General features: G+C 38.8%; 1 protein-coding gene across 7 annotated transcripts in view; it reads right to left on the bottom strand.

The window, feature by feature from the left end:
• TRIM66 (tripartite motif containing 66) overlaps positions 1 to 23,715 on the bottom strand; it is a 51,779-nt gene that overhangs the window by 16,122 nt on the left and 11,942 nt on the right. For 5 of the 7 annotated variants that reach the window (XM_056354538.1, XM_056354541.1, XM_056354540.1 and 2 more), the window contains 8 exons: positions 19,227 to 19,374; positions 16,083 to 16,215; positions 15,338 to 15,454; positions 13,421 to 13,535; positions 11,964 to 12,110; positions 11,705 to 11,822; positions 9,489 to 10,366; positions 8,349 to 8,510 (listed from right to left, as the gene is read on the bottom strand). In XM_056354538.1, the coding sequence (XP_056210513.1) occupies positions 8,349 to 8,510; positions 9,489 to 10,366; positions 11,705 to 11,822; positions 11,964 to 12,110; positions 13,421 to 13,535; positions 15,338 to 15,454; positions 16,083 to 16,215; positions 19,227 to 19,374 (1,818 nt within the window). The remainder of the gene's footprint in view (positions 1 to 8,348; positions 8,511 to 9,488; positions 10,367 to 11,704; positions 11,823 to 11,963; positions 12,111 to 13,420; positions 13,536 to 15,337; positions 15,455 to 16,082; positions 16,216 to 19,226; positions 19,375 to 23,715) is intronic. The other 2 variants (XM_056354542.1, XM_056354543.1) reach the window with 2 other exon arrangements.

The raw sequence follows: 23,715 nt of genomic DNA, 5'->3' as shown, positions 1-23,715 counted from the left end.
TCATGTAGAAGGCACCCCAGAGAGTGCTGGGTCTCTGCAGCCAGGGTATTGTCCCTTTTCCTCCTCTTGAGGCAAATGGATGTCCCTGAATCCAAGCTGTCTGAGCTATAATAGCTTCTTGGAATCAGCTGGAATCAGTCAAACATATTCTTCCTACCTTAAAATTGAGCCAAAAACTAGAGAACAGCAAATGAGGAAATGCATTGGTGGAGGCACAATTTTCCGTATACTCTGTCTGACAGAGCATTCCTAAGAATACTCAGGTTTCAAACCAAAGGAATATATGGAGGTCAGAAAGGAATCCAGCCTCAATGGCCACATATCCTAAAGAAGTTCACAAAGATTAAAAATGTTCATTTGCTGTCACAACTTGCTTGTGACAAGTTCCTGCACATGCAGTGACAAATGTGGCCTATCAAGTACACATTTGCCTTTTCATTCCATCACTCTTTTTATCACAAGCATTTTTCAGATGACAAAATATGTGAATTGGTCTCATATCACTTACAGAAAATAAAACAAATAAGCAGAATCTGTGCTTGAACTGAACAGAGGGACTGTAATCAGCCTTGACTTTCCCCCTTACTTCAAAGTCCATTGTGAGCATTAATTAAGTTCCTGTGAGGTTTTTAAATATTTATTTAGCCAAATTCTCAAAAGCACGAAGCATCCACAAATTCCTGCCTGATTCAATAGGAACTACCTAACGCTGTGCTCCACTGGAAATGGAGCATGCTGAGGCACACACATAGTAGTAGCACACCACCCAAAGCTGCACAGCAAGTAAACTGGAGAACTTGTGGTTATCCACTTCTAACCATTACATACACCTTCCTTTACTTCTACTATGACAGCGTGCCATCATCTATTACATATTTAGACCTGACCCTGTGAAGACCCGTCTGTGTGTAACTGTACACACGGCAGGCAAAATGTTAGCCCTACTAAGACAATGGCAGGATTACTCCTGGCTTCAGTGAGACAAGTTTACTTACCGGGAGTAGTCCTTGGGACGACTCCTACTGCAGAAAAAAAGTAGACACATACATAAGACTTTGTTAAAACTAAAATTTTTTAAAAGGTGAAATTCAACTGCATTATATGGCTATATCTGCTTTGCTCTTCTAGCTAACATCAGTTTCTTCAGAGATCTTTTTAGATTATATAAGCCTATATAAAACCTTACTCTTGTTAAAAAGAAAAAAGAATAATGAGGCCATCAAACTGCCATCTGTCTTTCCCTTGGGGCAAAAGTTAATTTTGTGGTTATTTTAATGATGAAGCAACATTATGATCTTTCAGTGCAAAATATTAAAACTCACAGTTAAGAACAGACATTCCATTCTGATCCATGGAGCTGCTGTCAAGTGTGAAGTGAACAATGCACTGGGAACAAGGCTCATTAATAGCCTATTAATTCACTCCCTAAAATAATCATTTCTTTTGCCATTAGCAAAAATTTCTCTTTTCCCTTGACAGTTCAGCTAGTTTTTGCAAATGGGATGCCTTTAAAGAATTGATCTCTGTTTTATAAAAGCTCTATTGCTTTTACATTGCACCCTTTGAACAACAACAAGCATTAATTATGCTCTTGGGTAGAGGGTGGCTTCAGCTGTAGGTTAATTTTGAAACTTTTGACATTTTAATGTACAGCCTGGCACATCGAACTACAGCTGTGTCATTATAAATGGTATTCTCATTGTCTCATAATTAATTTTGGTCTGATGATCCTTATAATATAATGGCAGCAGCATCACCACCCCAAAATGCCTTCTACCACAAATTTCATAGCTATGGTAGTGAAAGCTAAGAAGAAAGAACATGCAAAGTGCCTTCAGAGAACAAAAAATAAACATATTGTTCAGTTCAAATATTTCTTTGATCACTGTTGCATTTAAAAAGGTCCAGTGTAAACATGCAGCACTAATACAGAAGAATTCTGAGAAGCAAATACTTACCTTGAAACACTGGGATTAGGATTTGTTAGGATTGTTTTGGCAAAGTCTCAAGGCTATTGACATTAAGTGTCACAGATAAAGAAAGCTAAAACTAGGAACCTAGTTCTTTGCTATAAGAGAAATAACACGCTGCAAATGGTTGCAGAGTAATGAACGGCTGCTATTAAGTGGAGCAATCCCCCTGGCAGCTCATTATGCTAGGAGGTTAAACAAATGTACTACTCCAATCCAGTTGCTTAACTCACCGCACACAGCTGCACTGATAACACAGTCTACACATGTTTCCTATTCGTTTTTCCCAATTTCAGATTAGAATCCAAAGGATTTCCTTTCCATTTTTATGAGAAAAAGAATCCAAACCTTCCCTTAACAATTTGTCTGAGTAAACTGGAGCCGAAAGGAGGAAGGAGGAAGAGATTGTGTGGAGCAAGCAGCATCATGTTTTATTTATCCTTTTTTCCAGGTCAAAGGAAAAGGTTTTGTTAAATTAACATTCTGGGAAATGTACCTAATTGTATTAAGCATGAACGCATTTGTGCTGTAAGCAGCTCAATTCCTTAAAGTCAAAAAATACCCTGATACTTTAGAAATTTGCAGGACCCTGAATTCCAGGCTGTTGCCATTATTTCCTTCACCTCTAATCCCCCTAAAATTAATAGTAATTAGAAGAAAAAAAAAGCAATAAGCCCACCTCAGTTCCAAGCTCAGATTCGAAGTCCTAGGGACAGGTATTAAATTATTATTACTTTCAGTCACTAAGTAATCATAACATGCTCAGTGCAATACTAACAAAACCACTAACAAAACCACTAACAAAAAAGCTGTTGCCCTCAACCCCTCTCCCAGAAATTTCACATGCGTTAAAAAAACAGGCAAACAAATCATTAGTTAAGCACTTGCCATGGAGACAGAAGAGTTGTCATTAATAAAGCTTAGGACAAATGTGTAGGGGCAAAATACCCAGGAATGCCACCTAAAGCAGACTGAGATAACTGTCTGATATATTCTGACTGAATAACTCTCTGATATTCCTGTAGGAACAGCAGCATTGCTGTGTCAGAACCTCAAAGTTCACACACATGAAGTCCCAGGAGGGGCTGAGAGGTCCCACCATGAGCCATCACTATGTTATTCTTGCATGAAATGCCTCCATTGCATGTATAACTGGAATAAAACAGAAGCCTCTCAGAGTGCTCCTTGAATGGCATGGGATATTTTCCAGGATTTGCCCACGTCAGGTAATTTACGGTGCTTGAGACAAACAGAGCTCTTAAACTAAGAAGCTGGGACTTATTGTGAACCAAAAAGAACAGCGCAAAAATCAGTGTTAGAAGCACTGTAAAACATTTCCATATGCTTACACCTTGACTACTATTTCTGGTCACCCTGTCTCAACAAGGATTTATCAAAACCACAAAATATAGGGAAAACTACAAAAGATACCAAGGACCAAGGTATAGAATTGCTTCCATGAAAAAAAGACACTAGAGAGAGCACCAATCGCTTTTCAGCTTCAAAAAGAAACGTTTGAGAGGAAATTCAATATAAACATATAAAATACAGATATTATGAAGGTGGTGAATAGAGAGTGGGTATTCACTAATTTTCCTAACACAAGAACTAGAAGGCCTCCTACTGAATTATCAGGCAACAGACAAAGTAAGCAAAGAGAGGAACTTCTCATGCAGTGCAAAACTCAGTTGCTGCAGAATGCTGAGGAGACTAATAGTATTAAAATGCACTCAAAAAATAGGTTAGACAAATTCAGAGACGAGGGGTCCACATATTGCTGCAAAACACAATTGTCTGGGTACAACTGTCAGTTCAGGAGGTCCCTAAAGGGCAGGTTTTTAGAAGCTGGGATAGCATATCATCAAAGGATTAGTTTATATTTGTCTGTTTCTTATATCCTTTCCTAACCATCTACTATTTGCTACAGCTCTAAATTACTAGATACAGCTGTTTACTAATAATTTACTAATACAGTGCATGACATATTCGATATTTATTTTAAGCAGAAGGTGAAATAATAGCTTAGGAGGAGAAACCCTCAGAAGTTGCTAAGGAACATAACCAAACCTGACTTTGACAAATGCTGTCTAATCTACTCACAACTGATCAGTGTCCCAGAAGGCAGAACCGTGTGTGCCCAATTCAGTTAGGTTTTTAGGATGAGTGGGGATGGTCAGAGTGTTCCACTGCCCAGGACCCAACCCAACGGCTGGACAAGACAAGGAATCATCCCTCCCAGATGTAAAGGCCGTGCTTCTAACTAGAGAAATGCGTGCACTTACAGAGTCTGAGGACAAGAGGGGTCCAGCTGGCCCTGCAACACCACCAGTGTCTGTTGCAGCAGTGCCTGAGACTCAAATTACAAATTTGTGCTATAGATGTACAGTAATTATGACATTTCTTCAAATGCTAGGTACAGCCTTTAGACCTCTTGCTCATCACAGCCACAAATGACAATTAGGTACATGTAAGGAAAACAGGGTTTCTATGGCCTTTACTACTCCCGAAAACACAATTAGGCCAAAAATGCCTTATTATCCTTGCCTCTGCTCCAGAACAGATGACCTCTCCAGTCCTGTGTGCAAATTAATAACTCCATATTATACGGTGTAAAAGCAACAGGAGGACCGTATCACTGCAGAAGGTTGGTAACCCTTTCCACAAAATTGTTAATCTAATTGAGCACTCATTCCTTCACACTGCAACTTAGCACTTCAATAGCTTGTATAAAATCTGATTGCTAGAGCTTGGCACGATTCCCCAGAACAAAAGTGCAGCTATCACAGAAGTTATTCTGAGATTTGTCCTCTGACTTGCTGCCATTCTTACTGGAGAGGCTGGGCATTTGACAGGCATGGAGATGGAACAACTCCACAATGCAAAGCAGGTCCCAGCTACATGAGTGAAGTATACTGACAGGGAAGAGAAAATTATATCCATTTTGCACGTAGACAGAAAACTTCAATTTCTAGTGTTGCATTCTTAAAAGGTGCTAATCAAGCCCAAAGTTATGCTAAATGTAATACTTGACTTATATAAAAAATCAATAGTCTAAGTATAGAAACATCTATTCTGCACAAAAAAACACAACTCACAGAGAAAGAATAGTTAGAGGAATACATAGGAAGACAGAAAGGCTGACAAAATATCACCATTAATGTTCCAAAAACAGTGGAACAAATTAAAACAAGCTCACACATAACTGAAGTTACATGTTTAGAGACTATACTAGACACATGCACAGAGAACAGGTGGGCACAGACAGGAATTACTCTGAACTTTAAGCCAGCAGTAGCCTTGATGTCAATGCTTCTGATCAACACCAGATAGAAAACCCTACTTGATATGACTGAAAAGCCAAAATTCTGTCTGCCCAGTGAAGCCAGATTTAATTTTTGTACTGATAGATGGTGAAATATAACATACAAGGACATTTTAGAAGTGCATGAAGTGTTTCATCCCTGTTCCTCTACTTCTGCTTATCAATAACCAACTTTAAATGTGAGGGACAGAGAACAATACTCATCAGCATAACTTGAACAGGCATTCTTTCAACTCAAAGGCGCTCACGTGGCACATGAGCGCCTCACACTGTGGTGTAACAGCTGCACAAGCACTTGTCTGGGATGATCTGAGTAATGTACTTGAGGTTTCCCCATTTATGAGTAATGTTGTGATCCCAAAGCATCTGCTCTATATTGCTTCACACATATGTATGTATTTATGCTTCACACATAAATATGATCCTGTATGCAGATAATTCATCTAGTTATCAATCAATAGTATCAAATGCATACCTTAAACATGTTTCAAAATTAATGCACAGATGTTTAATTACATGAGCAATCAAGCCTTGCCCCCCTCCAAAAGAAAGGAAACCACCGGGCTAATGGAAGCTTTTATTTTTTGACAGATCTTGGCAAACATATCACTAAACAGTTAATTCTGGGTTTTGCTACATCCTGGTTCACACTGCTTTCTCTTTAATGAAAGAATCTCAGCAGCCAGAGAATTACCTACTCCAGTAGGAATGCGGAGCACAAGGAGGGCTGTCAGAGTTCAGCAGAACTGCAACACAAGGCCCAGAACTCCTCTACCAATTATTCTCCAAAAGGCAAAATACAGTTCTTCTCCAGGTAGCACAAGTTTTCTCTAGTCATTTTCTCTACCCTACTTTTCAAGTGCAGTATTTTAGACTTCATGTTCACTTTTTCCATGTCCTCCAAGAACATGAAAGGGATTAAATGTTCTGAATACAGGCCATATGAAAGTAAATGGACAAACAATTTTTAATCTGGAGATGAGCGTGAAAATATTTAATCGGGTGAAAAGAGATGAGAATGAATAGACACATCCCCTTGTTCTTAAATAGGAACGGAACTCCCGTCTAAATCTAGATCTAATCTACTTGTCAGCAAAAGCAGTCAGACATCTTTAAACAGCACTCATGAAGAATATATTTCAAGGATTTCCTTACTGTGCTGTTTCCCATCATCATTTCTAATTAGCCATTGCTAAAGCTGTCAGTACATTATGGCTTCATCCCAAACAGCTCATTACAAGAGATAAATACAAGCAAAGCTGGAGTACTGTAGCTGTTGAATGTCCTCATTTCTTGCAGAGGTACCAGGAAACTAGTAAAAAAACAGACACACCTGTGCTTTCTGCACAGGAGCATACACTTCTCAGCACCATTAAAAAAAATTCACTTTTTTTCCTAGGGGTATCCTCCTCTTGCTGCCTTCTCAACTTCTATAGCAACAAATCAGCCCCTCTTCCTTTTTTTTCTCTTCCTTTCCCCATCAGACTACAGTAGTGTCTCTCTTGTACATCTGCTTCCATTTTCTTCCCTCTTTCTGAATTTTCTTGTTCAAACTGTTGGCCATAACTTTCCTTTACAGGTCCAGAAAACAAAGGACAACTTCTTCAACATGCATGTAGAAAAAGCCTCTGAAAACTAATTGGTATAGCATCACCATTCATTTTCACAAATAACTTTGAGGTTGTGTCTCCATTATAAGAAAAGCATGTGCTCAGGTTCATGGTTGTGCTCACGACTTAAATACACACCTTCAATTTTTACAGTCACATCCTAAAGTAAAGGTAGCCCTATCCTAGAAAATTTGCACAGCTTTCCTCAGTCCTGTGCTCTGTCATCAGAGGTTAAGGGAGATCTGCTTCCACATGTGAAAGTTCAGAGCCTAAGAACATCATCTCGGAATGTTGTGATACCATCAGCCTGATCCAGAAATTCCATCACATCTACAGGAATAAGTTTGCAATTGCAGATTTCTTTGTGGCTTCCAAATCTGATTTGCATGCTGCTTCCAGACACTCAGTAATCATAAACTTTCCATGTCTCTGCAATTCCCCAAAGGATCTCCAACAACTCTTTGAACGGGTATTGCATCATACATGTCAGGTCAACAAAGCTACATACTAAAGAAAGATAAAATAACTTCCTTCTGGGGGCTAGTAAGGAAACACAAGTAATTCCACAATATTCCACACACAAATTCCAAGAAAAAATATCCACAAAAGACTTCTACATGGTACACAACATGAGCCACGCACAGAAGTACCAAACAGATTTGAGCAACCTGAATATGAAGTGCTATTTGGAGTGTTTTACACAAACTGTACAGAGAGCTAAAAGGCAGCTTCTCTGCCTCAGACGCACAGGTGGTATCTAGAGCTAGCAAGGACCTACCGATAAAGATGAACCCTCCTGGTTTTGTTTATGCTGTTTCTTCAATATTTAGGGCCTCCTAGTAGGTGAAAGGATCAAAGTGTGGCTCTATTATGTGCTGAAATATTCTAGAAATACAGAAATCTATGATTTTTCTGCTTATATACGGACAAAGAGAAGGAGTATAACAAAATTATGTCCTTTTCAGATGCCACAGTTTCAGTAATAAATAGTGTTGTTATTTCCAGGGCAACTATTTTGAAGGATGTTTCTCGGGTCTGATTTCATCAGAATCTCTGACTTTTTTTTCCAGATTAACTGCTGCTACAACAGTAGTTAGCAAGTCCTCGTAGTTAAATCACTAGAGACAGGGACTGGACAGAATTTACTCAAGTGAATAAATAGGTCTTCTATTTACTTACCAGTTCCTGCTTAGCAATCAGATCTAAACACTGCCAGCTTATAGAACAGTTGCTGATCCTGGCTAGCACAGTGTATAGATATCTCACTGGAAGATGCACATTAGGTTAGCCTATGACTGTCTTCCAAGATTCACAAGCCATTTTGTTGACTTTTACTGTATTTTAATTTTTCCAACCTGATTACAAATTACAATGCCATATTATATTCAATATTGTGAAATCATGTTTTCCCTTTAAAATATATATTTTTAGAAAAGTTCTTTATACCTTTCTCATTGGTTGGAAAGTTGATTGTTGCAATGTGCTCTCAGGGGAGTGACTGCTGACACTGGCTTCTTCATCTAGCAACTGTGACAGAGAAGCACTACCATTTTTGTCAACAGGAATTACAGACTTCTGGGCATCAGGTTCAGTGGAACTCTCACAGACCTATAAATTACAATTAAGAATTTGTGTTTTCAGAATCCCAAAGAAAATGGTAACCAATTCATATCACTCACAGCATACACAATATGGCAAGACTGGAAAAACTCTAAAACACCAAAGATGTTGAAAGTAACCTTAAGCAGAGTGATAAATGAATAGAGAAAGATTTCTCTCAAACATTAATGAATTTTAAAAATAAAAATAATCAATAAAGTTGCTGTATTGTACAGCTATTCCAAAAGCCTGCAGTTTGCCCCTACAGGTAAGCCACTCTGAGAGCTATTCAAGGTGGGAACTCCACAGAATTTACACACCAGGAAGTCCCAGCCACCTTCCTGTGGTAGTCCCCACTGCTCTGAATGAGTTTCAAAGCCACATTATCGCGCATCTTATCTGCCTTGCAGCTTGGATGCTCACCACCTTTTGCAAAAGCAGGATTCTTACCAACAGAGGGAAAGAGGAGAAATTAGCCCTGCTGACAAAACTCTAACAGAACAGCATGCATGAAAACTGATGACAATCTTAAAAGACATGATGCAGTAGCAAAAGCAGTTACTAGTAGAAGGGAAATAACTCTCAGACTGAAAAAAGTTGTTCTTTACTCTCTCTTCACTAATCATTCAGAATCGAAAGGGAATCTTTTTCAAGGACTCAAGGCTTAAAGTGTCCTATAAAAAAGAGTTGAAATGGAAACTATTGCAGTCCTCCAATTACCTGTTCCCAAAAGAGGAATGATGATGCTTTTATCCTCCCACCTGCTACTCACCTTGTCTATTTAGAGATTCAGATCTTTGGGGTCCAGGTTGTTTATGCAGCACTTTACAGAAAATTTTGCCTCAATCTGCATGAGGCATGAAGCCTCTGCTGAATACAAACATAGACAACAGAAAGTTCAACCAACCATATAAATCTCAAAGGTGTCTCCCATTTTTGAGCTTACATTGACTAAACACAGTAGCAAAGAACTTTTAGAGAACTTACTTGTGCTTCATCTTGGATTTGCTGCTGAACTGTTGCTGGCTGCCTCACTATGTAGTTGATTTGACCAACTATGGTCTGTTGCACGTGTTGAGGTGGCTTGGCTTGGTTCAGCTGCAAGCTGGACTGTCCTTGGGCCTGCAGAAGAAGCTCCAGATCCTTTTTCATCTCCTCCAGTTCAAATTGGTGGTGCATTATGTCCAGGCTCTGCTGGATGACTTGTTTGTGGGTGTTCTCATTCTGACCTGATGGTGGTGATGCTGGTGGCAGCTGCTGCTGCTGGAAGTGGTTAGATTTTATCTTCTGGAGATGACCAAGTTGCACTTGCACAGTTGATGTCTGCAAAGAAGCCTGTGTGTGGAATGGCTGTGGATGGCTTGTGTGAACTTGCTGAGTCTCATGCGATACAACAGCATAACCCAGGGGCGCTGTTTGCTGCAGCTGCTGGGACGGTAAGTGCTTTCCTATCCTCCTGGATACATTCTCTGGCTCTGACCGCGACTGCTGTTCCAGCCCAGACTGTGTTAGTTTCATAGGCTGCCCCCCCCCTCTTTGTTCTTTGTCATGTTGCTGCATGCTGTACTGCAGAGGAAAGTCCTGATGATGCAGTTCAGGAGGTTGTCGAAAATTTTGATGGCGGTTTATGTCTTGGTAAGAAGGCTGAGCTTTGTTTGGGTGAGTTACACTGAGGCGGTGCGAGCAACATACAGACATAGGACACTGAACTGCAGGTGGAAACTGATGGGTCTGGCTATTCACAGGCTCCAGCTGTGATGCTGGTGAATGGTGCCCATGATACAAGGAGGTCTGTAATCCTTGCACATTTCCAGAGAGTAGCACATCTGAGTGAGAAATGTGTCCACCTTCCATAGCAAAACCTCCTGAAAAAAACAGCATTTACCCCCTCCTGTGATCTTGACAAATTTACATAATAAAAACTGTGAGCAATGGCCATTTCCTTGTCTTCATTTCAAGTATAAAATATATTAAAATATCCTATCCAAACAGTCCTTCAACATACCTTCAAGACACATTTTTCAAGATTTTTCAGTGATTTAAATTCACACCAAACTCCCACTGATGTCAGTGGAACTCGTGGCTGAATTATCAGCAAATGCTTTGAAAAATTGACCTCAACTTATTTTATTGTAACTGATGGATATGGCTTCTACTTTCATTTTTCACTAAAGTATGAGTATATCTTCTCACCCATAAGCACAGGTAAAAAAGACTGTTCCAGCATGAAAGTGACAAAAATAAAAGAGATTGATGTCATGCAGGTGAGAATCATAAAAGCTAGAAATAGAACTGACCTATGAACTGATCTTGCCCATGCTTTTAGTCAAGAGATTATTCCTTGTAATACTTTTGATAGTGTTTTACCCCATCTAGTTTTAAATATCTCAAAATGGGAAGAGAACCAATCTTTTAGACCATTGATTGGCCCACCAAACTGAATTTACTGTAAAAACCCACTGCAGTTGGGAAATCTATAGCTGGTGGGAAACAGTCACAGTATGCACATTCATTATATAAGTAACACTGTAATTATTATACAGTCAATGTCTTAAAGCCATCTTTGTGAGTTAATTGTATCTCAAGCACTGCTCAGGTCCCTTGGCCACTAAAATACTAAAGGATCTGAGGAGCATGGGCATGACTGAGCCCAGCTGCCCCTGGGTAAGGCCCAGGAAATAGCACAAAGCCCACTGCAGACACTCCATTTCACGCAGGGAACACCTTACAGGACTGTCAGAGTCACAGTGTGGTACAGAGCTACTGCTTGCTGGGACAGAACTGAATTTCAAATACATTGGGAAAAATCAAGGCTGTTTGATAGCCAGTGACACTACATGTTAAGTAATTTCAGTTAAAAGTTATTTGTTTAGCTTTGCACAGTTCTTCCACTGAACTAGTAGTTGTGTTCTTACATAGTGACATTTTAAGACCATCAAAGATGGTATTTAATTTCTAGGTAATGTATATGAGGTATTATTTACATATAACATTGTATTTTAATAGGTGAATTGATATAACTGGAGGGAAAAACAGGAAAGTGCAGCCACACTAGCTTTTCTTCAGAACATGACAAGAGTACAAAAGAGTACAAAACTGGAAGTTAGAACAAAAGAGCACTTTAGGGAAAGTACTGTATCATCTCTGTCTGTCTTGTCCAGCTTTGGGCACTTGCCTAATAAAAAACAATATATTTTTCTTACCCAAGTTGGACAGTTGTTTAGTCCAGTAGGAGGGATCCCAAGTAAATCTGATCTTCAGAGGAGGGCCTATGTCTGTGTTACAGTTTGTCTCTAACAAGCGCTGGATCTGAAATACAATCTGCAAATCAAAGGACAATGATTTTATTCAAAATTAGAAGATCATGAAAAATATTTTACTTGAGAAATATAAAACCCTTAAAACAGTTCTCACATTTACTGCACAATTTCAATTTATTGAAAAAGTAAGTATTGCTCTTACCAGTTCTTTACTGAAGAGAAATGGGATGCTGTTTTTACTGTACACTGCCCAGCTGATGAAGTTCTGCACATGTTCTACTTGTCTGCTTAAAACCACAACACCTTGTAGCTGTTGCTCCAATTTCTGCTTCTTTTCACTGGTGATTTTCTGTTAATAATGTGAATCAGTAGAAGACATTTGTCATTCTTCAGGCACACATAATGCATACAATCATTGGCACTACACTATGCATTCTTTGCAGGGACACTGTTATTTAGAATCTTTTCAAACCTATTCAGATATGTCTGAATTCAGGAAGAACAATGACTTCTCCAGGAGCAAACAACAACATCATTCTGGCCTTGGTTTAACAGAATAATGTAACCCAAAAAAGCTGTAGAAGTTGGATCAAATTTGTACCTGGACTGCTTTCTTCTCTCATACAATAAACGACAGAAGAGACACAAGAAAGAATATAAAAAGGGGAAGCACGCAGCATTTCCTCTGATCCAGTTTCCAGCAGTTCACGATTTAGGGACCACAAAGACAGAGGCTACATTATCACTCTCAGTGTATTTTTCTACGAATTTGTCTAATTACTTTTAAACCTATGCACAGTATCTTGCAGCAAGGACTTCCACAGTTATTTACCATTTATGTGAAGCACTATCTGCCCTTGTTTGATTTGAACCTGGCACCTCCTGATTTCACTTGATGCCCCTATATGCACTTCATCATATACTTCAAGTATATGCACAGTTCAATTGTGGTTACAGATAACTCTGACAAACACTGAAACGTTGTCAAAACATATGAACACTGAATTTACCTTATGTTTAATAATACTGAAATGAGAGCATACATTTCTCTTTTTTTGTAAAGCTGCTTAGCTGAGTAGCCATATTTGAGTCAAATATGTAAGTTCAAAGGTAGGTAACAAGTAGTGAGTGCCTTGTCTTTCCAATGCCTGCTAAAATTACCCAATAACTGAGAACTGGAAATTCTGATCAGAGCAAATAGTAGGTTTTGTGCTCAGCACATTTCAGACTAAAATCACTTATACTTCAACTGGACATCCAAAAACTGAAGAGTCAAACCTGCAGGCTCTGTTACAGAAAGTAGACCAGAGGACCATTTTCAAAACAGGGTATTAAATGTGCTGCTAGTGGTCTTCTACAAATTAAACTTTAAAACCAGAAGCTGTTTGTTTCCTAATTACTCAAAAGGTGCACACATATCCCCTGTAACTGCATTAGATGATGTGGTTAACATGTTAAGCATTTTGCCACTTCATCCTGAATCTTTGTCAACCATTGATTCCACATAAAATTCTGCAGAAAAAAAAAAAAAAAGAAAATATTTGAAAACATAAGCAAAGGGACAATAACTCTCACAGTCTATATTTTTACCATTGGCACTGGAATTAAATTTAATTTAGTTTAATTTCCCAAGGTATCAAAGAAAATAGCCTTACTTACTTCAAGTTGTTCAAGAAGAATGCTTGTTCGTTTATTGATTTCATTCATCAAAACCATCTTGGCCATTTTTATTTGATTTTCTACCTTTTTGTATAATTGTTTTACTTCAAGCAACCTATGGGTAAGAGATACACATTCCTGGATGAGCTAACTGGTATGTCATTTATTCAGAGCTTAGTAGTTATTTGTTACAAAAACTGATCTAACTATTGACAGAGAACTCCAGTGAAAGTTGTACCATTTCCTGTAAGTTCTCCCAAACTTCTCTTCAAACACAGAATCATAGAATCATGGAATGTTTTGGGTTGGAAAGGCCTTTAAAGGTCATCTAGTCCAACTCCCCTGCAATAAGCAGGGACATCTTCAATCAGATCATGCTGCTCAGCACCCCCTCCAACCTGACCTTGAATGTTTCCAGGATTAGGGCAGCTACAGCCTCTCTGGGCAACCTGTGCCAGTGTTTCACTACCCTCATCGTAAAACATTTCTTCTTTCTGTCTAGTCTGAATCTACCCTCTTTCAGTTTAAAACCATTACCCTTTGTCCTGTCGCTATAGGCCCTACTAAAAAGTCTGTCCCCAACTTTCTTAGAAGCCCTGTTGAAGTACTGAAAGGCCACAGTGAGGTCTCCCCAGAGCCTTCTCTCCTCCAGGCTGAATAACCCCAACTCTCTCAGCCCGTCTCATAGGAGAGGCATTCCACCACTCATTTTTGTGGCCCTCCTCTGGACCGACTCTAGCAGGTCCATGTTTTTGCTGTGCTGAGCACTCCGGAGCTGGATGCAATACTCCAGGTGGGATCTCACCAGAGTGGAGCAGAGGGGCAGAATCACCTCCCTCAACCTGCTGGCCACACTGTTTGATGCAGCCCAGGATACGGTCGGCTTGCTGGGCTGCAAGCACGTGTTGCAAGCTCGTGTTCAGGTTTTCATCCACCAGTACCCCCAAGCCCTTCTTGTCAGGGCTGCTCTCAACCCCTTCACCCCCCAGCCTGTGTTGCTGTGTGGGGTTGTCCCAACCCAGCTGCAGGACCTTGCACTTGGTCCCGTTGAACCTCATGAGGTTCACATGGGCCCACTTCTCCAGCTTGTCCAGGTCCCTCTGAATGGCGTCCCATCCCTCAAGCACTATCAACTGTACCACTCAGCTTGGAGTCATCTGAAAATCTGCTGAGGGTGCACTCAATCCCACTGTCTACATCAGTGATAAACATACTAGACAGTACTGGTCCCAGTACGGACTCTTGAGAGACATCACTTGTCACCAGTCTCCATCTGGACATCGAGTCACTGGCCGCTACCCTCTGGATGTGACAGGCTAATGCTGATTGACTCTCTCAAACATCATGACAAGAACAGTCTTAAGTTCTTTGTCCATAAACACCACAGAAGCCAAATAAAAAAAATAATTCACTTTATACTAGAGTATAAATAGTATAAACAGATTTGTACTCTTTCAAGGTGTTTGAATTTTTTTTTTAAATGCAGAAGAGAGATCCAACAGCTAAGAAATATATAATCAGTAGCTGAAATCCAGTTCATATAATGAAATATTTTCATTTTAATACTAGTCTCGAATGGAATTGCAGCTTGCTTTGAGGTTCCTTGAAGAAACAATATATTTTAAAATAGCTTTTATTTTCAATCTTTTCAAATTATAGTTTAGAAACAGATTGTACAAAGAATTCTTAAAGTCAGCTGTCACATGTCTTATAAGGACTATGGAAACCTGGATTACAATGCCATGACTGGTCAGTACCACTTAAACATGAACTTGATATTTCTAACCTTCCTAGGATTTCCTACCCTCCAAGAAAAAAAACATAACATCTGCATTTACTTCTGTTAACCTACATCTAGAGAAAATAACATTTTTACTGATCACCCGCCTTTGTGACAAAAAAATGCATAGCCATTACCTGTCTTCAATCTGTTTAGCTGAAACCTGAATCCCATTTTTTTTCTCTTCCACTTTAGTTACGACATTTTCCAGGATAACTCTCTGATTTCGCAAAGCTTCATCAAGATGTCTGAACCTGTGAAAGAAGGGGAAATTCTCACACCACGTTTTTTTCTGTTGATAAGTAATCAATTTATCGGTTGATAAATGTAGGGGATGAGCTACCTTAAGCCTGTCTGGACATGGTCCCTGCTTCTTTCCTACTACAAATGTTCTCTGTGACAGCTGAACATCATTGTTGTTCATATAGGCAGGCCGATCTCACAAAAAAGTGTCACTGCGTATAGACAGCTCCTTACATTACTCACACACTTCCACAAGCAAGCAGCACGCTTAAGTTGGTAACTCTGGTCGTGTACAGTCACCACGTCTCCGATAAACAGAAGTATTTGAATCATGTTAAGTATTGAGTTCTCATGTTGAGTTCATCTTGTGCCTTTGAGCATACTCATGCCTACATAGTATCTGGGCAGACAATACAATTAGGAGAGTACACCCTGCTGAGAGCCATGACTGATTCTGTGAGGGTGGTAACTCATGTGTTACACTGCTTGGGCCTAAGACAGCTGAACTAAGTTTGCTATGGCTTTTAAGTTTCGACTAGCCTGCAAGTTCAGCTAACAGAAGTGCAGGTGAACAGTCTTAAATTCTAAATTACCTACAGTTTTAGATGGGATTATGATTAAGCAATCCATGTGTGGTACCTGTGTTCCTTATGCTCTGTCAGAAGGCAGCTGCAGCACGTGAGGGTATCACAGGTCTCACAGAACAGCTTGAGCGGCTCTTGACTGTGCAATGGACAAAATAAGGAAAACTCACTTGCTTCGTCTTCAGTTGCTGAGGAATATAAAGCAATGGTGTCATTGACAAGGATTACTACTATAGTTCAGAAAAAGAGTTGCCAAACTCTCACAATTTTATTGAAAGTCTTGATGTCTCTTCTAAAAGAACCATCCGATTACATGAAGCAGGGCTTGTTTATAGTTTTATCCTGGCCTTACACATCTCATTATCTCTTCAGATGCATAACCAGCAGCAATAGCCTGGCACTCACAAGAGAACAGGAATTTTTGCTAGTATGTCTAGAAATTGTTCAGCTAACATGAATACAATGGAGCAACAATACAACATATCAACATTAGTGGGGAATTTGAGGGCAGGGAGGAATCAAAGTGATGAAGTGTATGCTATTTATCTGGTTTTATGCTTAAAAAAAAAGGTCTGTTTTTCAATGTAGGAGTTCAGTAAGAATTTTTAGCTGAACTGTGACAGAGACCACTCCCATAACTTCCCATTCTAGTTCTCAAGAAGCATGTTCAAAATGATGAAATGTAACTAGCATCACCCCCTGCCAAGCTGCCAGATGTTACAGAATGCTATGGAGCTGAAAATAAAGCTGTTTCCAACAAGAATAGAGCCATTTCCAACACCAAGAAGCCATTACAGGGAACCCCCTGCCAGCAGCATTCATTCCGAGGGCCTTTATTTCTGACCCACAAAGGATGAGTCAGTAGGAAAAAAAGAAATCTGGCTACTTTAAATTTGTTTTCTTCTTATAAAATATGCCATTTTTCTGACCCAGCCTAGTCCTGTTCCCCTCTACACCCTTACCTTCTAAATACAAATTTGAATGAAGGGTAAAGCTCTCGAAAATCACATGAATTTGGCAGAGTGGTCCGCAGCGTGACCTCAGGAGTCACCAGGCTAAGGGTGCCAGCCAGCTCAGCCATCCAGCTGCATAGGCTGGGTCTCACCCAGTGAACAGTCAACGACCCAGGAAAGAAGCAAGGGGATGCACAAGGTAAGTGGATGGGGAACTGTGCCAAGAGAGCTGGAGGTTCTGCGTGGAACGGGGTGATCAAATGTGTTACACAGAGCACAGGTATCATGAAGGAAGAAGCAGAAAGAAAGGCTTCCCAGGGAAGCCAGGCTCCTGCCACTCAAGGAAAAAACTATCAAAATGAATAGGAATATGCAGGATTCAATGCATTTGGAGTGTGTGTGGGTCTACTTCATTTCAGACCCAGGGAATCTTACAGTCTTGAGATGACAAAAGGAATTTTGTCCCTTGTAAAGCAAATGGCAAAAGACAGAACAGTTCAAAGGTGCAAGATCAATGGGGTAGAGAGGGTCTTAATGGTTACAAGGGCCTACAAAGAAGGTGGCTGTTTTTCAGAAGCACCACATACAAGCTGAAGGCAGCTACCAAATCTGAAAGCAGAGGATACTTTATTTCCAGAAAAGGAAAAAAAAAACCCCAAAACCGGCCCAAGTTCTAGTATATCCTAGTATTTGCTTCCTTTGAAATATCTTGAGGGGATAGCAATGTCCTAATTAATTAATTTAACAATAATAATAATATTAATGATAATAACGAAGATATTATTATTAATGATAATAATAATAATAAAGCACAGACTACACTTCCAATAATTTTTTAGATTAACTACCCTATATATACACTACCAACCTCCTTTTTTTTTTTTTTTTTTTTTTTTTTTTTTTTTTTTTTTTTTGTCGCACAAGATTTAGGACTAAAAAGAGAAAGATTTTAGTTTATGTGTTTGCATCTTTCTATTTATACAGCACACACAAAACCACAACTAAACCACAGGTATATTTTCTTACCATTATTTGTCAACAATATGAGCTGGTAACCTTACTTAAAGTGATACTGAATTATAAACAGTTGGAGCCTCAAAACCACAATCCTTATCTTGCCATCAACTCAGGAAGACAAACATATTGTCCATCCAATCAGGGCATTTGAGGGGGGCCTGGGGGAACTTCAGTTTATATTATTCTCTAGAAAAGACCCAGAAAACATTTAAATGTCATCTGTGCTTTTTTATTATTACTATACTTACAGATATTTTTTCTTATTTACACTGTATTTGGCAATGGTATATCATGTCTCAAGAGCCTCAAACTCCAATATGAACACCCAGGACTTCAAAAATCTCCATCTATGCCAAGCCTAAAGTATACAAGCAAAACCCTAAAGCCAAATAAAAAATCGTAATATAAAAAGCATAATCTGTGGGCTACACCTATGTTTATTCTTTGTTCTGTCCTTCATCTTCCTTATGAAGAACAATAGTGCAGTGCAAACTCTCCAGCACAAACAATGTCATATGTGAGCAAGATGTAAACATAAATTATTGTACAAAATTGCAAAACTCTTACTTTAAGTCACAAATTGCTTACATTAAACTTACATAAATTTAGGTTAACATACTCCTCAGCAGATTTCTAGCATATAAGAAAAGAAAATAATGAACAGTAATAGGAGATGATAATTTTTTCTGTGGATCATCATTGTATAGGGATGAGACATTTGCCAGCGGACTTATTTGTGCTTGCTGATGGCAGTATAGAGGTCACACTCAGGAGCCATGTTTTTCACTCCAGGCTTAGAAAAGGAACATCCTATAGCGATCATAGCCTTTTGCTATCTGTGACTCCCTCCCACACCCTGTCCATAAGCACAGGAATTGCTTTATAGTAGTATCCTGGAGGAAATGACCCAAAAGAGGACAGAAATACTGAAAGGGCAAGGCCTGTTGCTGCTGTAGCCTACCAAATCCTAGCCCACCACTCCTCAGACTGAAAAGGCATGTCTCTGTGAAACACAAATACCCGAAATTTTTCAAATACTGCGGAATACCAATTGTAGCAATAGCCCTAAAGTTATAGAAAAATCACGTAATCTCGCATTGACACATGCATGTCCTTCTGAGTCACACACACAGAGCATGGTGCCTGTGGCACAGAGCCTGCAACTGCTCCTTTTTCAACTGAATAACTGATATGAGAAGAAACAAAATTTCAAAGTGCATCTTCAGTACCTGTGCAGCCCTTCAGGGATGCAGACAGGAAGCGGTCTCCAGATTCCTTGCCATGCCTGTGTTCCTCTGTACATGAGCTGCACAACCACTTATTGCAGCTTGTACAGAGACTGTGAGCAGATCTCTTTTCTTTACACGTGGAGCAGCTCTAAGAACAAAAAGTGAAATTACAAAAAAGGATAACAAATCAGCCGTACAAACTGTTATCTTTAATAGACTATGATTCAGATTGGTAAGGTTAATATTTTTCTTCCTCAGACTAATGCAATTCAAGTGATTTTAAGAGTCTGGTTATTGTTGTAAAAGGGAACAATAAAATTAAAATCTGAAACTCTTCAATCAAATTGGTTGTCTTTTTGTGCTCTAGCACTATCAAGCATAATTATGACATGATGCAAGAACTATTCAGCAAAATTCTGATGTCCATGTTACATATGAAGTCAGAAGAAATTATCATAATTTCTTGTTATTTTGTGAAATGAAAAAGCCATGAAACTATAAAATAAGGCTTGTCTGAATTCAGTTAAGCAGTGTTAGGTTAAAAGTTACTTCTGAAAATGAGTAGTGTGCTTTGTAATCCCTTTCTGTTAGTGTTGCACTACTTACTGATGGCTTTAATACATCAAATGACTGTACGCCTTACTTTTATATGCTTATATATGTATAGATATTTAGATAGGTAGATACAGATATTTTCCACCTCAGAAAAGATAGTCTAGGTTGTCAAGTAAATACGTGAAATGTTACAGTCAAACATAACCCATCAAAAAGTTTTTTAATCTAACTACCAATTCCTTTCTAATCACATTATACAGAAGCATTTCACCATATAATATCAGTGTCTTTCATTAATTTCTCTTACTAATTATTAAAAAACTAAAAAATCTATAGACTAGAATCCACTTCTGCTTTCACGTATATAAACACAAACTGGAGCTACTTCAGCAGAGGTACTCTAAGTCTACATTGCATTATTCAAAATTAGAGCTTACTCTGTTTGCTTTAGCATTGTATGAACCACTCTGATACAGTGTAACTGTCAGAAAAATACATAAAACATGCCAAAGGTAAGGCAATTTAGAAAACAATGTGGGGACAACATACTATTAATGAAAAACTTAGTTCCAGTTCTCTAAAGAGCTAACCAGAAATGAGCTCAATTTTATCTTGGTATCACATGTGGTAAGCTGGAAACGTAAGACATGGAAACATGAGAACAACTGGAAACCTTAATTAACTATCATCTTGATTGATTCAACAATTTAGGAAATGCCCTTTGTTACATAGGCCATGCTGTCTGGAAGCGTCACTAAAGGGGAAATTAATAAAGCAGCACGTAAATGAAATGGGTAATTTGATCTTTGGTATCCAGAGTGAACTCAAGAGTTATTTCAAGATAGCTATAATGATAATTCTTCTAAAAAGGATTTGCACTGGGCATAAAGTACCTTGTTTGAAAACTCCTAATATTAATGTCTTTGACTTCCCATAGCCACAAATAGGTACTAATGGACAGAATGAACAGAGTGATGTCATTTTACCATCATCAAAGCATAAAAGCTTTGCCCCCAGTTTATCAAACTCAAACATTTCCTACAAGGTTACAATGTATCTACTGTACTTATGCATAGTTCCTGAATACTGCTACTACTCAGGGGGCTACTCAAGCAATTAAAAATAGATGGCAAAATTACTTCCTATGGTGTCCTTTCTGTTGGGCATCAGCTTATCTTCAATTCAGTTCAGTGACAACTGCATGCCAACTATTCTGATGGGAAACAGGGAGAGAAGGATACAGCAGTATGCACTCAGCACATACGCCCTGATGCAAGCCCCATGAACTGAACAGAAGAGTTTCTCTTTGCAGTGTCTCAGGGAATAGAAAGCCTGAAGGAAGAACAGTCACAGCTCTTTGCTGGTCACCTTAGTTTTAAGTCATGGCTTCAACATTAAGTAGAACATCTATATCTGCCTAAATTCTGAAACACAAGTGAGTCAAGTTCTGATTCACTTCAGCACAAGAAGAAAAAATTTTTTGTTCTGCTGAAATTAATTTCAATTTTACCATTCCCTTCAGTGGGGCTGGAATTTCACAACAGGTCTCTTATCAGCTCGTTAAAGAGTTTCTAAGTATTCCCAATCTTTTTCAAAGAGATTGGGCAATTCTTGACAATAAGACAACAAAGCAAAGTTTTAAATGTGTTTGATCATCTAGGCAGGGAAGTATTTGTGTAAGCCATCCTGCTATTTTAGCCATTTGCTTATCAACAATGTTTTCCAAAAGGTAATATAATAATTTACACCAAAAAGCCTAATATAATTTACGCAACCAAAATGCAAGGGTATTTATTCTGGGAAGCAAAACTTGTTATACAAAAAGAAGTGTCTAATTTAAAATGTACCCATGAAGGGCCAGCTTAGAGAACAGGTCAAAAGTTAAGGGAAGCTCTGCTTTCTCTGCAGTAACCAAAACTGCTTAACCACAAGTTTACCTGCAACTGTTCCGCTGTCAGTCTGACAAACTTACATTGACACTCTACTGTGTTAACATTACTTGTAAGTTGCAGAGCACAAAGTGTGCCCAGAGTTCCATTATTTATGATGTGGAAATGGGCTTTTGGGCAAGAGATGCTGAACTGCATATTTTTGAAACTCCTGCTGATAGTATACAGCGCATTCTATCATTTAGGCCTCACTGTCTCACACACTAAGAAACATCTTGCTTCCACTTTGATACAAGCCTTGCCAGATTCCCATTTGAACATATTAGGTAAATTAAGAAAATGGTGGAAGTTCAGCTGTGCCTCAGTTGGATGAGCTTGTGCTTCTCCTTTTGATATTACTGACGGTGAAACTGTCTTTAGGTTTTTTGGGGAGTGGTAGTTAAAAGACAGTGAGCAAGTTTCACTGATACGTGACTTGACTGTTAATAAAAAGGAAGCAAGCCAAAAACTATGAGGAAGGTTCACAAGTCCCTCTAGGGTACTCTTAAACTCCAGTGAGAAATCTGCTTTACTGAACTGCTCTTAGGACTCCTAAGGGATTACAGAAAAGAAAAATCTTCTTTTAAAGGTTTGAAAAAATAAGCTAGTGCTTTTGAAGACATTAGATACCCTCACTTGATTTCCTTTCTACACAAATCTCATTGAAAGGTAAATTATGTGAGTCATGGTAATTAAGAAATCCCAGTATAATAAGTGCATTCTAAACATTCAGCAATATCTTATGAATTTTCTTCTTCTCTTTGAAGAGTGTGTGCGAATAGACCTCCTTCTGTTTTAGGTAAAGTTATGTTGCACTCTTCAAGCGCCTTATACCTTGTCAACACACTTGCATTATTTTTTTAATTTCCCCAGAACACTCCATGGATTAGATTAAACATTCTTTTCTTTTTAACAATGGAGAAAATGAAACACAGAAATGACTGACAGGGAGTGGTGCATCCTCTCTACACTTTTTTGCAACAATGTCACTGGACACTTGCACAGTTTAAAGCAGTCTCAAGCCTTCTGCATGGGACAGAACCAACCTACAAATTGTTGCTGCCCCTACAGGAGTAAAAAGGAGTGGAAAGTTCTATCTTCTGTCCTACATTATGGAAAAAGTGTTCCCTTCTACCCAAAGGCCCTGAAATTGCATATCCAACGTGGCTATCCAGACTACTTAGGAAGCAAAAGTGCAAAAGAGACTGAGGTCCAGGAGCTGGTTCAGAACGTGAGGTCCAATATCCCTCATTCTTTGTTACTCTTCACTTGCTTTGGATCACACTTTGGATAAAGCCATCAGCAGGTTACAGAACAGTTTTGACAACTTTTCACCTGGTTGAACTCCCAGCTACAGGTAATACTACCACATTCTGAAATCAATCTTATTCATGCAAATAAAATAATACTGTTTTGTAACAGAGGGGGCAGAAATGCACCCCTTTCTCTGTCCCTCTTGTGACCCAAAGTAGTAAAAATTGAAAAACTATGAGAATAGTCTGGCCTGTTAACTGGGTATTTAACAGAAGTTAAATCCATTTATATACAGTGTCAATAGAAGGCCAAGGTAATAATCCTACGCCTTCCAATTACCCTTTGCATCCATTCCCCAATGGAAAACTGAAATATGATGTGACCTTTTTTATCATTAAAACAGACAATCAGAAAATTATAATTGCCCACAAGATCTAATGGGTAACCTTGGCATAACCAATCGGCCAATAGTCTGCTTCTGTTTACTTTGTGTTGAGAGCAGAAAAGGAACAATGAAGAATCCAAGAGATTCTTTCTCATATCTTCCTAATATATTGTCACAGATTCAGTCCTACACCATTAGTATTGTGATTTTTTAATCGAGACTATTTTAAGTATATAGAGTCAAACTCATTCTCCAAATAAAGTTTAAAAAGTACTATGAAGGCAGTATGTCCATCTCTAGGAGAGAAATAATTACAGTGCTGCATAAGCAAACCGTAAGAGAGACTGTTGTTCAACATGAAATGTGC

Source organism: Falco biarmicus, chromosome 10 (assembly GCF_023638135.1).
Source record: "Falco biarmicus isolate bFalBia1 chromosome 10, bFalBia1.pri, whole genome shotgun sequence".
NCBI classification, from domain to species: domain Eukaryota; kingdom Metazoa; phylum Chordata; class Aves; order Falconiformes; family Falconidae; genus Falco; species Falco biarmicus.
The sequence above is the reverse complement of the archived record's forward strand: the minus strand, read 5'-3'. Positions and strand labels throughout refer to the sequence as shown.